This window comes from Haliotis cracherodii, unplaced genomic scaffold, assembly GCF_022045235.1.
Source record: "Haliotis cracherodii isolate W230 unplaced genomic scaffold, xgHalCrac1.p SCAF_2, whole genome shotgun sequence".
In the NCBI taxonomy this organism is placed as follows: Eukaryota; Metazoa; Mollusca; class Gastropoda; order Lepetellida; family Haliotidae; genus Haliotis; species Haliotis cracherodii.
In genome coordinates this window covers 21,512,161-21,527,487 of record NW_027266275.1, presented here as the reverse complement: position 1 = coordinate 21,527,487, position 15,327 = coordinate 21,512,161, and the positions used below count along the sequence as shown (strand labels likewise).

The 15,327-nt window shown below is 40.8% G+C and overlaps 1 protein-coding gene across 1 annotated transcript; it reads left to right on the top strand.

The window, feature by feature from the left end:
- The first annotated feature begins 1,466 nt into the window (after nt 1-1,466).
- On the top strand, nt 1,467-13,777 carry LOC139467518 (uncharacterized). The gene is made up of 9 exons (XM_071249054.1): nt 1,467-1,629; nt 5,846-6,240; nt 7,429-7,604; nt 8,588-8,706; nt 8,960-9,104; nt 9,878-10,111; nt 10,790-10,937; nt 12,010-12,164; nt 13,473-13,777. Exons 1-9 carry the CDS (start codon nt 1,537-1,539, stop codon nt 13,775-13,777), a joined length of 1,770 nt encoding a protein of 589 aa, XP_071105155.1. The 5' UTR covers nt 1,467-1,536.
- The last annotated feature ends 1,550 nt before the right edge of the window (nt 13,778-15,327 follow it).

Here is a 15,327-nt window from a genome sequence, read left to right as displayed (position 1 = left end):
ACCGTTTAAGACATTGCAAATCGACAATGGCTGCGTTTTGACGCACCGTTTGTCGAATATCAGGCCACCAACATTTTACAATAACATATATCCAATTTATATACCGGATTTTGTATGTAGTCCGGTTCAATGAACAACATACTAACTGTGCGTTTCTTTTTTTGAAGAGTGTAGTTGTAGAGATAAGATCGCCCAGTTCTTTTACACAAATAAATAGGGTTAAATAGCTGGAGTAGAAGATCTGCTTTTAGTTTTTGCAGTTGGTCAATGAGCTAGAAATGACATGGATTCGAGTGCCGGCGGAGGGTCATCTTTTCTTGCAGTCTTGAATAAAAATATCGATTGCTCATACTCGTATCCTAACCGATTGATTTTTCGAGAACAATTCTGTTTCAGGATAGTATTATGTGATGTGAATTCAATAATTATGTCTGGAAATGCGCGTGTACAATACTGTTTATTTAGTGCCACATGTTATAATACATATAGACCTAATGTACATCAAAACATCGTATGCACATGGGTATGCCTGACATACGTTGTCATCTCTGACACGGAGATTCATACTCTGACCTTGCGTCAAGACCGAAAAGTAAAAACGTAAATACCGCTTGTGTGTACTTGATTTTGGGCCGTTCCACAAATTGATCTCTGCGCTAAGATGGGCGTAACTCTCATACTTATCGGGAGCGTGCTGCGAGGCCGACACCTGTGGCATTATGATGCGACTAACGGGATCGGGTGGTCAGACTCGCTGACTTGTTTGATGCATGTCATCGTATCCCAATTACGTGGATCGATGCTCATTGTGTCCATCACTGGATCGTCTGGTCCACAGTCGATTATTTACGGACAGCCGTCATTTTGCTGGAATATTGTTGAGTGCGACGTTAAAAAAAACCAACAAAAAAACATTGGCATTACCAGATGCAGGTTGACATGCCTGTATCGTTTCAAATGGATCAAGGACCACTAAATTATAATATTGGCTTACGATAAGTTCTAGGAGTTAAGATTCCTTTCAGGAACAGGACCCTCATGTTAGCGTAGTCACAAGAATACGTAGCTGTACACGCAAAAAAATATCATAGGTCAATAAAAAATATTTGTGTGTATGCAGCTGGAATCTACGTATTCCTGTTGCGTCGTACATAAAACGCACAAGGAAATCGAACTTTCTTTTAAACAGATGTATCTTACAAGATTGTAAACCCAGCGATCAATTTGGATATTTCCGGTACATTTTGACATTGACCATAAACCAAATGCAGGACATAAATTCACCGACATCACTTGTGAAAGTAGCAACAGGCCCTTCTATGTTACTGCGCATCCTTGACGAGCCAATTTCTAAGCAGACGACATCCGTTCCATCGGGCTCCCTTCCTCAATCGAAGCCAACAGCAGTGTAAAGAGTTTAGCTGTAACATTACCACGCGAGCATGATCCCGGAATCAATCGGCGTATACTGAATGCGTATCAATCACCGGGGACAAAGTGCTGTAATCACTAGCGTTAAACAGCTAAGCGGATCCAATGGGAAAATCTATAGAAATGATTGGGCAGCATATGAAGGCGAAGATCGAGTCGTGTATTAGGTGTCAGAAGTCGACAGGCAACGGACGCACGGTAATCACGTTCGTAATTATAACACATCAAAGCGATTTTAATGGATGAGTTGAGATACACTTAGGCTTGACTAGGTTACACAAGCGTGTGACTGTTTATGCTGACAAGTGCAGATCCGGAGCTACGGAAATAAACTCCACAAGTAGTTCACTTCCTGTTTTTCGTGTATGCTCTGTACGGATCTGTATGAAGCAATTAAATGGAGTATTAGCATTGAAACGTTTATTGTCGTTTGAAAGATAGTTTGAATATACTTAAAAACATTTTCCCAGTAACATTTGATTCGGATCAGGAGAAATCATGGATTTTCAGAAACGAATAATATGATGGTAAACGTTTACTACCGACTAGTTCAAATATTTTGGGGGAGTGGATATGTCGTTGGCGTGGTTATATGATAGGTAAATAAATGCGGTTTTAAATTATGTTGGGCTTTGTTTTTGTTTGTTTACGCCGCAAATCAGCAATATTCAAGCTATAAATATAATTATATTCTCAAGAAGAGTACTTCAATTAGGGATAGAGTGAACAGTTGCTCTCCATGGGTGTTTACATCAATTTTTATTAACAAGACTTGCAACGGTGCCGAAAGAAACCCCACAATATCGGATGCCCAGCTTGGTTTGATAAATGTTTATTTAACTATAGATGCAATCTTTGTTTGACATTGAGCGAGTGGGTATGGTTTTACGTCGGCAATATCGGGACGGGGAACACCAGAAATCGATTTCACACATTGTACCCACGTGGGGAATCGATCCCGGCACTTCGGCATAGCGAAGCCCCCTCCCCTCCCCTTTCCTTTACACGCGTTACTAAACAAATATATGTAATTAAAACGTCGGTATTGTACATTTGTAGACTTGTGAAAAGCCTTTGATAGTATTGATAAAAATGGTGTGTTCAAAATGTCTTTACAAATCGTGCCAGCTAAAAATGTTGAAAATCATATTATGTATATTTTTGCGATGGGAAATCTTGAGTAAATGTATGAAATGCATCACCGATACTTTTTTCTTTATTTTTGGGGGACTTAAAACTTAAACTGCGGGAAAACATTTACAGTGGATTGCTGATAGATTATATAGATATATTTATTGTGTTATTTGCTGATGGGGATGATACTGCTATCGCCCTCAACCTGGGGGCTACAGGGATTGTTAGACAGTTTTACATGACTGTTGTGTTGAAAGGGGTCTTCAAATTAATGCTAATAAATCTAAAGCGATGGTGTTCCGAAAAAGCAGAATAAATATTGGATGTACAGTGGCAAACATTTGGACAAAGTGGACAAATTTAATTACTTAAACAATAATTACATGTGATAACAGTTTTAAGCTAGCTCAAAACTATTTGCGGGTAAAGTCATATAACTATTAACAATCATTTGCATGAAATCCAGACATGTGATTATTTTATTAATTTGTCAATCTGCCATACATCATAGCCGTGAAATATGGAGTGAATTTGTAAGAAATCGAACGTACACGAGTACATCTAAACTTCTAAATATGTTCTCAATGTACATCAAAAGAATAATATTGTTTCCTTAAATTATTGTGTCATTGGGGTTAAGAATTGAGTTTACTGTGTAAAACAATCAGTGTTTTGAGTATGGATGTAATGTATTAAAGAAACGTATAATACAAGTATAGATATACGCATACACGCGCGCATGCACGCACATGCACAAACACACGCACACACACACGCATGAACGCACGCACACACACACATCATTCAGTGGAGTAACAGGCAGGATTACATTGTGGTTATATGTAAAAATAAGACTAAGTTCATGTTTGAACATTATTTACATCGATGCTCATGATATCAATCACTGGATTGTCTGGTCCAGACTCGATTATTTTTAGACCGCCGCCATATAGCTGGAATATTGCTGAGTGCAGCGTAAATAACAAACCAAACTATTTACATCTTATATACTATAAAGATTAGTAAAAACATCCGTGATCAGAATAACTAACTAACAGAAACAGGTCTCAATCACACTCAGAGCAGAGAACTAATAACAATATTTCTGAAGTCGAAGATGAGTTCCGCTGTGCGTATGTGCCTGTGGTATAAAGTTAACAGTGTTAAATATGTTGATCTACAGGTTTGGGTAGCGCCAAGTATATAACATATTCTCTTACCAACAAGCACTTGTAAATAACCAATGAATTTTCGAAATAGATAAAATATTCTACTACTTCTGTATAATAATGAATTCTATCCTCGAGTTGGTCTCAGTCAGCACTGATTAATATTGTATGGTACTGAGATGAAGGACCTAGTGTCCAAGCCTTCGTCAATAAAATATGTCTGTCTGACACAAGCCAATGTGAAATTCGAGGTGTTACGCCATGCAAAAGGGCCCTTGTATCATACCTACCAGTTGCGTTGCAAAAGTCGAAGTATGAATATAATTAGTTTTTTTTGTTGTTGTTGTTGTTAAACGCCACATTTGGCAATATTCCTGCTATATGACAGCGGTCTGTAATCTGGACAGACAATCCAGTGATTGACATCATGAGCATCGATCTCACAATTGGGATACGATGACATGCATCAACCAAGTCAGCGAGCCTGACCACCCGATCTCGTTAGTCGCCTATTACGGCAAGCATTGTCGCCTTTTACGACAACCATAGGTTGCCGAAGACCTATTCTAACCCGGATCTCCACGGGTATCATTGGTACATGTACTAAGACTAATCCACTAATGTGTAAAAAGAAAAGTACCAAAGAGAACCATCCACCAGTCACCATCCACTGGTACAAAGATGTATAGGGTGTCTAACATGTCGACACTCGTGGAATGTGGAAAGAATATCGAAACCGGAATCTGCACAAAAATTACATTCAAAGATGGTATATACATTATGAGAAACGTTCATCTCTATAAAGCGTTGGAGGGCGTTAAGTCATCCCAATGATGACATCCACACCTTGTCAGCAGGCTGACGGGGTTAACATCTTTGGTCACGTGGACAAGGCGTCCGACCTCGTGATCAGAAGGTCCGTGGTTCGAATCCCATTACGGGACTCGGAAATTTTATGTCCGCTTCATTGTCACTCAACCTGGGGATGAACACGTTCATATTAAATCTGAGTAAATAAGCCTCAGTACCCTATGATGCGGCCAGGGACGTGCCTTCTGTTGACGGGAGAGTATGTAGCAGGGCGTGGAGTCATACCACTGACTCGGATATTTTATGGCCGTTACGAAAGCAAAAAGTGAAGAGAAGTGCGTATGGTTGTACGCCACTTTTAGCAATATTCCAGCAATATCATGGCGGGGGACACCAGAAATGGGCTTCACACATTGTACCCATGTCTGGAATCGAACCCGGGTCTTCGGCGTGACGAGCTAACGCTTTAACCACTAGGCTACCCGACCGCCCCACGAAAGCAAAAAAGGAAGGGTTTAAAACATTCGCGGCCGTTCGCAACGTCACTTTAAAATCTAGTTCTTTTTTAAAGACTTCCCGCATCGTATATTCAGTGTATCTGTCACCTGCCAAGTAGACAATTTGTGTTTTAGTCAAAAAGTTGAAAAAAAATATTTAAGAAATTACCTGTCTGGTTCGATTTCAGTTGTTAAAATATCGGTCCTTCTCCATACTCATCATTTAAAAATAAATAAATTATTTATTCATATGTCGACCAAGCTATGTCTCCATATGTGTTTTTTATATTGTTATAGATCGTTTGTTAGGTTTATCAATATACAGAAAGAAATGTCGATGGATTGGGGGTAAGATTTGAACCTGGGGATAATGTATCTACTACATTGATCGCCTTTATAGGGCTTGTTGAGGTTGGATCATTAGAGTTACCTCCCCTGCAAAGCACGTTCGCGTTGATAATTGTGGTTGGTAGTGAAAGGCGTAATCAGAGACGGGATTGTGTGGTATTCAGACACCCAAACCGATTGTCCATGGGTGCATCTGATAATGTCATTCATAAAATCATATGGTAACATTTATCAGTATGTATTTGTGAAATAAGGAGTGAAATTCCGTGTTTTAATATAGAAGGGTTGTCTCCAATCTAAAGAAAAGACATTCAAATTCATGATTTTGTCAATGGTCAATATAGATCTAGTGATACAGTTCACATAAGGAAAACACGGATTGAAAAAAAAACTGTATTTGGTTTCAAATTTTATTATTACGAAGTTACGTTCAGATTTCACACCTCAAAAATCCAGATGGAGACTTATTGCAGCTCAAATTTGGAAGATGGTGATATTCAGCCAATCACAGAATGGCCTGTTACAGCCAATGACAATCAGAATGAAACACAGCCAATCAGTGGATGGCCTGTTCAAGTCAACAAAGCACCATATCTTTCCACTTCCATTAAAAAACATCGAACATGCAAAGAAAATGACAGCAGTGTCACGCAATGTGATTCAACGAGAAGGCATTGTGAAACTTCTGAGAATCTGAAGAGGAAAAGGGCAAACCCAGGAAACAGAAGCTGTGTGATGTTGGCAAGAGCTGCCCTAGCAAGATGGTGGAGACAAACAGGAAAATGTTCAATCCCAGTGTCGGATCTACCACAGACTCACAATCCAAACACCCTTCTACACTACATCTCAAGGTATGTAAAACATGGTGATCTGAACAAGTGAAGTTAATGGTATGGACCATGATAATATCTTGTCTAATGAAAGATAGTGCAGAGCTCCATATTTCTGCATTTCTGATGTGTATTTTACGGGGATTCGCAGCTTATCTGGAGCTCAGATCAGTGTTCACCTGTAAGCCACCAGTGGAGATTCTGGGTAAGAATATAGAAACCTATGCTTGCCGTGAGAGTCGACTGAAAGGATAGGGTGGTCAGGCTTGGTGATTGCATGTCGTATCCTTTTTGTGTAGATTAATGCTCATGATGTCAATCAATTGATTGTCTGGTCCAGACAATTATTTACAGACTGCAGTCATATAGCTGGAATATTATATTGCGGAGTGTGGCATCAAACACCAAACTGACAAGATGCTTAGATAATTGCTTTCTTCATTGGAGAAAACACTCGGCTAACATGTTCCTATACTACAACAACTGCTTCACCACCCCTCGATTTTGCAGGAATTTTACTGACTGCAGTGAAAAACAACATCACTCACTCCCTCACTGACACTTATTACTTAACATCAGTAAAACTATGTTTATTGCCAGTTGAGATCCAATTCAATAAGAGGGATGTGTCCAATTTTATCATCCTCATATGTGCAGTATATTATTATGACCTCTACCATCCACTCCTGATATGACACGAGTGGACACACACACGTGTCAAGTGAAAAATACTTGTCCCTAACATTAAGTATCTGTGAAGTGTGTACTAAGTGTCATGTGAGTTTATGGGTAAACATCTTTTTTTTATTGCCCTAAACATTTTAAATGCTAAAGAAGGTTAAATGTTTTTGAATAAATATGAATATCCTTAAAGCCTTTGCACTTATACCGTTTATAATTTGTCTTGATGAAATAGCAGCCTAAAATGTTTCCTATCCATTTCTAAGATTACCTTCATATGAGTGAGTGAGTATGTTTTTTTGCTGCTTTTAGCAATAGTTCAGCACTCTCACGGCTTGGGACACCAGCAATGGGCTTTAAACATTGTACCCATGTGGGGAATCCAACCGGGGCTGTCAGCGTGACAAGTGAACACTTTAACCACTAGGCTACCCCCACCGCCCCTACTTTTATATGAAGCACTGAACTAAAATGAGTTTTTAAAATTTTATTTACTGATGGTGAAGCATTTCGTGAACATTTTTTCAGATGCCGACCAGGTGTGGAGTTTTTGAAAAGCCAGAGAAACAAGTTGGAGACACTGTTAGACCTTGGCGAAAGGGATGGGGAAGTCTATGCTGCCTTGGGAACTGTGGAAGAAAGCCTGGGCAATCTCACAGAGGCAGAACATCATCTGAAACAAGCTCTCACAGAAGACCCTGATAGTATGCTATTGTTTTCTTTGTATTTGTTTGTTTGTGTGACGGTGGTCTGTAAATAATCAAGTCTGGTCCAGACAATCCAGTGATTGACATCATGAGCACTGAACCACACAAATGGCATAAGATGACATGCATCAACCAAGTCAGCGAGCCTGACCACTCGCACTGTTAGCCGCCTCCTACTGCATCTTCCCAAGACAAGGGAGTAAACTGACTTTAAAAGTCTAGTTTCCACCCTTGCCGAACTAGGCTGGAATTTTGGTGTTATGTTTTGGCTGGACTAACGAATTTGTGCATAATCCAATCAAAATCGCTGGTGTGTAGACTGACATGCAGATTTCTGTCGATTGCAGGATTTGCAAAGCATGTGTACATGGTGTACCGACAACTTACCGTCAACAGATTTTCCAAATCTTGTGATCATGTGATTTAATGCATGATCAGATCGTCTTCACTGGGTGACAACATTTTATTTGAAGCAAATCCAGGAGATATGACAAGTGGAATCTGATTGGTCAATAGGCGGGACATAGAAGGGACAAAACCTGTAAGAGCCACATGTGGCGTTAAGATCGAGCCTTGTACAGTCAGTTAACTCCCCTGTCTCAGGAAGATGGCATCCAGTGGCTATTGAGGGCCAGAATAGCTCAACAGTTACCCATGCATGTATCCCAAAATATTCTTTGGCAGATGCTTGTCTCACCATGGAGATTATAAGGTAAATTGGTTCAGAGTATTCAGTACTTGTCATAAGGCCAACATCAACTAGTTTTAAAATCGAAACTGTGATGCTCTAGTTATTCTACTGTCTATTGCTGACAGCTTTTTATTCACTCTAAATATTTATTATAAATGTCTCATCACCATATGGCTGAAGTATTGCAGAAGGGACATTAAATTAACTCTCTCACTCACTCATAAAGCCGACACAAAGAGTGATTGGGTGATTGCAGTGGATTTCAGCACTGATTCCCTGACTGTTTCAGACAAGGAATACCGATGGCACCTGCACAAGGTGGAGAAGCAAGTGCAGGTAAAGCAGCAGCAGGACAAGATGCTGACAGAACTTGCTGGGCAGAAATTGGAACTCAGACCTATCAAACAGGTGAGAGTATTGGATGTATTAGACATTTTGAATATCACATTTTTCCTGATCAGATTTGAATCTGAAAAGGAAAATCTCTAAATTTTGTGGAGTATCATTTCTTGTTTTCAAGAAAGTTTTGAAATTAATATTTTATAAAAAAAATAAATTCTCTTTAAATTATCCCTAACAAATGTCTTTATAAGTTCACTCATATTTTTTTAAAGGAAAATTGATGATATTTGAAAGCCGAAACAACTCAATTCCCTTTCAGGTGAAGCGAGTTTCAGCAAGAGGTCTGTCCATGCAAGAGTTTTTCTACGCCTTCGCTGCAACCAGTACACCGGTGGTCATCACGGACTTAGTGGACAAGATGACCGCTGTCCCCTGGACATTGCAGCACATCCGAGATGTGGCAGGTAACATTCATGTCCTTGCTATCAATCTATTAACTGACATTTATACATGGTGAAACACTGTTGAAAGTCATTGTCAGCAAGGCACATGCATTGTCCCGTAAAGGTAGTGACAAGCTGATAAGTTGCTAGGAGTTAACAACAAGTTTTTATATACGAATTTCCTTCATAGGAAACAAATATATTTTGATGTTGATTTTTTTGTTTATGTTGGTTGGTTGGTTTGTTGTTTAACGCCGGACTAAGCAATATTCCAGCTATATGATGGCGATATGTATAATCGAGTCTGTACCAGACAATCCAGTGATTAATATCATGAGCATCGATCCACAAAATTTGGGATACAATGACATGCATCAACCAAATCAGCGAGCTTGACCATCCGATCCCGTTAGTCGCCTCTTAAGACAAGGATAGTCGCCTTTTACGGCACGCATGGGTTGCTGAAGACCTATTCTACCCTGGAGTTTCATGGGTCTCTATTTATGTAATCTGGTTTCAAATGATGATAAATAGAGAAGGACAAAGTCAGGACTCACCAAAAGTATTGATTTAGGCCTGCTGCTGTTGTTGTTGTTGTTACATGTATCTCTCTTCTTAAGGTGAAGGGGCGGTCAGGTAGCCTTGTGGTTAAAGCGTTTGCTTGTTGCGCCGAAGACCCGGGTTCGATTCCCGACATGGGTATAATGTGTGAAGCCCATTTCTGGTGTCCCCCACCCTGATATTGCTGGAATATTGCTAAAAGGGGTGTAAAACCATACTCACTCACTCTTTAGGTGAAGTCAGAGTCACCCTGAAGAAACCGGTGGATGGGTCTGTTGAATGGGCAGGGCTTGAGGAAGGGGACACTGTGACTGTGGGAGAATACATAGACCAGACCCTGACCCCCAGGGACACAGAGAGGCAGGGGGAGGGGAGTGTTCCCTCTGTGCAGTACCTGTTTGATTGGAGCCTCCCCCTACACTGCCCCAGGCTGGTGGAGGAACTCTCTGTACCAAGGTATTTTGCAGGTAGGATTCTATAATGGAGAATTGTTTAAATGACATCTGAACACCCCCTAGAGCAAATCATTTAAAAGTTAAAGATGCTCTTGGATTACCAGTATGTTAAGTCAAATTCTACCAACTTTGACTTTTTATTTCAGCGGGTGGCGATTCTTGGTAGAGTAGGTCCTAGGTATCTCATGGTTGTATTGCCGCACTCTGCAGTATTCCAGCTATGTGATGGCTGTCTAAAAATCCAGTGATTGACATCATGAACATCAACCCACACAATTGGGATACGATGACATGCATCAACCATGTCAGCGAGCCTGACCACACGATCCCATTAGTCGCCTATTACGACAATCGTAGTCGCCTTTTACGGCAAGCATGGGTTGCAGAAGACCTATCCTGACCCGGATCTTCATGGGTGAACAGGATAAGGTGGTTACAATGTGTGACCTGGCTCATTGTGTGTGTGTCAATCATGCCCGGATGGTGTGAATCACTGCTCGTGTAGTCAACACCTAGTTTCCTTGAGTCAGACTTGAGTATTCACAGACCAATGTGAAAAAGCTAGAATACAGATAACAGTGGCATAAAACAACATTCGCTCATGCGGGTGAATGTGCAGTAATTATAAGGCTGCATCCAATGAATGTTTATTTTCCTCGACCACCCTCTGTGACAGTATGTGTGCTGCAGGTGACCTGCTCCAGAGGACCAGTCCAGGCAGCCTGTACCAGGACAGTTGGCCAAGTCTCTTCCTGGCCCCCGCGGGGCTCTGCAGCCAGCTACACGTCGATGCCTTCGCATCCAACTTCTGGATGGCTCTCTTCCAGGGCAGGAAACGGTACGGAATCACGTTTCTAGATTGATCATCTCATCCCAGCATCCATTCACTTGCCTCCCTCTCTTCACCATCTTGGACCTGGACCTCATAGTCGTAGTCCTCAGGTCACTTTTGTGAAAAATAATAAAAAATGTGTCAACTTTCAAAGGATATGACAAGGCTGCATCTCAAAAGACGTTTGAAATGTTTTTATCAAAGTTGGTATATATTTACTTTTGTTGTCCCGTGGGTGTTGAGACTTGTGGAATGTTTTGTAATTGTAATAAGTCAGACATATGTCCAGCTGTGTAGAACTGCCTAGGTTGTCTCAAGAGAATCACACATGTTGTGATTTCATTGCGGCAGAAGTCCCCAGTACCCCATGATTCTTGTAAGAGCATAAATAGGCATTGGTCGGTGATAATGGCTGCCGAGTATAAACAGAGGCATGTTCAGGAGGGCGGGCGCTCGCGATCGTGTACTCGCGATCGAGCCCGAGAGGTAGTTCGCCTCGTAATCCAAGATGAACAACACATCATTGAACAAATGTTTGCCTTTGGCGAGAATGGAACCGATGTCAATAGAATAATCTTTTAGACTAGATCTACCATCAAAAAGTTATTTTTGCATTTTCAATATATTGACCCATGATTATCAGGGAAGACAATAGGTCTTCCGCAACCCATATGTTTGCCGTAAGGATCGAGTGATAAGACTCGCTGACTTGGGTGATGCATGTCATTGTATCCCCATTGCACAGACCGATGCTCATGTCGATTGCTGGATTGTCTGGTCCAGCACAGGGACATGTAACTAATAATAAAAATAAACACTTTGTTATCATGAACATCAAAGTATGAACCCATCAAACTTGTGATGAAATTAAATGTGTGAATCTATGACACTTGTGGACAGGGCTGTTTTGATTCCCGGTGACGCCATTTTGGATGCTGTGTAGCGAGAGCAAGTACACGCCTCCCGTTCAGAAAGGCATGATATTGCCTCACTGTACTCTCGCGCGGTCGCTCGCCCTCCTGAACACGCCTCAGGTCTTGTATGGGTGACTATAACGATACAATATGGTGTGTTGTAGATGGACCTTCTTCAGTAGAGGTGACGTGGCCTCTCTGTACCCACGGTACTTCCACTCCATGGACCCGACATTTGATGTCGACTTGACCTCGCCTGACCTCGAGACCCATCCTCTGATGTCCTTGGCCCAGCCTCTGCAGTGTGATCTCAAACAAGGTATCATCCAAATGTTCCCATTACACAGATTGTTGTTACAGTCGTCCTGAAGACTGGAACGTTATGTTCAATAAGGAGGATTCTGGGTAGGCCTCCATCTTGTGGAAAGAATAACTGTAGTACTATGAGTACATATAGTTCCCAACAAGCATGGCTGAGTGTAATTATCAATCGTGATTAGAATGTGAAACTTTATACTTAAGTTTTTCACAAACATATCTTATGAAGCATGGATTATTAATTTTAATTGGGTTTGTATGTAAGATTAATTTATAAACATTTCAGGTATTCTGTGGCAGATTTCTATCGGTATTTGCTGTACACGGGTGTCACTGCATACCACTTTCAAAGAATGTTGGTATGAGTGTTGGCCAACCACCTTTTCTCATCTTTCCTAGGCAAGGGAGTTAACTGACAATCAGAATCCAGGTTTCCACCCATTCCTAAATGAGGCTAGAATTGTTGAGTTCTGTTTTGGCTAGACTAACGAGTCTATGCATCCTCCAATTAAAATCATGTAATGAAATTGACATGTGGTTCATTCACATGGATTTAAAACTGCAGATTTAGGTCGACTGTAGGATTTGCAAAGGATGCGTATTGGCAACTGGGCATCAGCAGATATTTTCCAAATCTTTTCATGTTTTTGCTCATGTGATTGATCGCATCTTCGATCATCTTGAATGGGCGCCACCTTTCTGTTTCAAGCAAATGCAAGTGATATGAGAGGTGGAATCTGATTGGTCAGTAGGAGGGGATTAAAGGGACATAACTCTTAAAGGCACTCGGGGCGCTACGATCGAGCCCAGAAATTCCAGCCTTGTTCAGGCAAAGGTGGAAACTGGACTTTTCAAGTCAGTTAACACCCTTTCCTCGGGAAGATGACCTTTTCTATCTCTTGGATTTGGATCTTAAAACCGCAGCCTAATATAATTGTCTTAATGGCAACTAGCTGAATCTGTGAATACACGACGCCATTTAGAAAGTGGTCAAATGTAACAAATGTTATATTATGGATGAACCTTTCTCAGTATAGTACAAATTCTAGTACTTTTTACTAAATGGCATTGTGTGTTCATTGTTGTGTGCCAATTTACTTTAGAATTTGTACTTAACTAAGAAACTGTTATCCCAAATATAACATTTGTTGTAACTGAGTCAGGTGGTCAAGCTTCATGAATTTCTTGATTGTGAGTCGTTGTACTCTGTCAGCATGGGTCCCTGTATGCTCATGATATCAATCTCTGGTTTGCCGGGGCCAGAATCCAATATAAACCAAGACTGTTAATCAAACTTTTTCTCCTACAGGTGAAGTTCTGTTCGTCCCAAGTGGATGTCCGCACTATGTAGAGAATCTTGAGGCATCTGTAGCCATCTCCGCAAACTTTGTAGACCTTTCTAATCTTTCGGCTGTGAAAAGTGAGCTGAAGGTTAGTGCCCTTGTAGACCCCCGAGCGGATGACCTCTTGATGCAACTTGAAGACCCCAAGTTTCCACAAAGTATGGACAGTACTATCGAGGAGTTGCCATGGCAACAGTTCAAGTCTCAGAACCTTGATAACTATCACATGTTTGATATCACTGCTGAAAGTGTTGCAGGAAATAAAACCTGATGAATCTATTGTATTACTGGTCCTCTTGTATTTGCTGGTTCATTTGTTTTCAGAGTTGCAGAGGTTATTGAGTACTGATACCCAAAACAATTCAAAATCACTTCCTGACACTCTTGAATGATATAATGAGGTCATATGATTCTGTGATAACTGAACCCATATGGTTGCAAGAATATGAAGAACAAAACACAACAGAATTTGATCAATCATAATAATAAATTCATGTGGTATCCATTTTGACAAGCTGAAGGGCACAGGGTTTTGTCAAATTTTAGATAGTGAAAAATCCTATCAAAGAAGTACATGTGTATTCAAGACGTTAAAAGATGGTACTTGTTGCTACCCTGTCTTGCGCTCGGCATTAAGGGGCTAAAACAAGGACTGGTCGGCTCTGTGTCATTATACTGTGTCTGAGTGGGGTATTCATGTTAAACTGCTGCATGGTATCTCAGTGAGCTAGCACTATAAATCGGCATCAGTCCGGACTAGTACAAGCAACCACACACACATACACACGTACATGCACGTCCCTATATAAGTGCAATAATCTTGGACGCGACGTTAAACCCAATTTCACCTCACCTCACATGTGTATTCATACTCTGTTAAAAATCCACATGATTTTTAGGATCCCATCAATTGACATTCTGAATCGCAGCCTGGTACCGGTACCCGCGAGCTCCCTATGTATTGAGACATATAAGAAAATGGTTGTTTATTACCTACCAGGGCAAACATATCACGGTTCATGAAAATCATATGTGCACTAGGGTCATATCGCGTCAGAGACAACAGTGTATTGTTTCCGTCATCCGGACGGATGTCATTCAAATTTTATTGTGAATGTAGCTGACGTTTGTTGAAGTCATTCCACAAATTGTTGTCCCGTGGCTGTTGAAACTTGCTGTTCTTATAGGTAATCACTCAAATTCTTTTCTGTATATAGACATCTTCGGTAATAAATAGAACATTGTCTCGGTGTTCATGTTAGGGCTGGGACGGGTAACACGGGTACTCGGGTTGGGTGGGTACTGATTAGGACCGGGGTACCCACAGGACTACCCGGACCCGTGATTAGTCACGTGATATATTGTTTAATGAGAAACAGTATCTCAAACTCTGTTTAAACTACATGTCACTAATGTTCTCAGTTTTTCCTGTCTACTACGCCCATTGCTGCTGACTTTTATATGTTTGAATAAAAATATAACTTCAGTCAAGTTCTGTGTATACACCAGATTGTTTCATACATGTATTTAAACACATTTTACCAGAGCTACGGTCAAAACGTTTCCCAATCGGACAGTTTGTACCTACCTCTTGAGACCTACAGCGGGTAGGGTCGGGTAATAGAGGGGTTGGTACCCGAGTAGTAAATGTGGACTCGTCCCGGTCCTAGTTTATGCCATACTATGTTTAGGTTACTCTTGCCTAAATTCCGGTATTTAGACACTCCTGTCGTGAACGAGTATGACATGGACACGAATATATTATACTCTATGTATGATTTTGCAGCTGTTAAGGTTGATTCTATGAGTATATAGACGAGA

What these genes read in the sequence shown, in the direction of transcription:
- LOC139467518 (XM_071249054.1), top strand. Translation starts at nt 1,537, where the DNA reads ATGGGAAAATCTATAGAAATGATTGGGCAGCATATGAAGGCGAAGATC. An exon ending in CGACAGGCAACGGACGCACG is followed by an intron (nt 1,630 to 5,845) that starts GTAATCACGTTC and finishes TCAAAAATCCAG; the next exon opens with ATGGAGACTTATTGCAGCTC. An exon ending in TGTACCAAGGTATTTTGCAG is followed by an intron (nt 10,112 to 10,789) that starts GTAGGATTCTAT and finishes TGTGTGCTGCAG; the next exon opens with GTGACCTGCTCCAGAGGACC.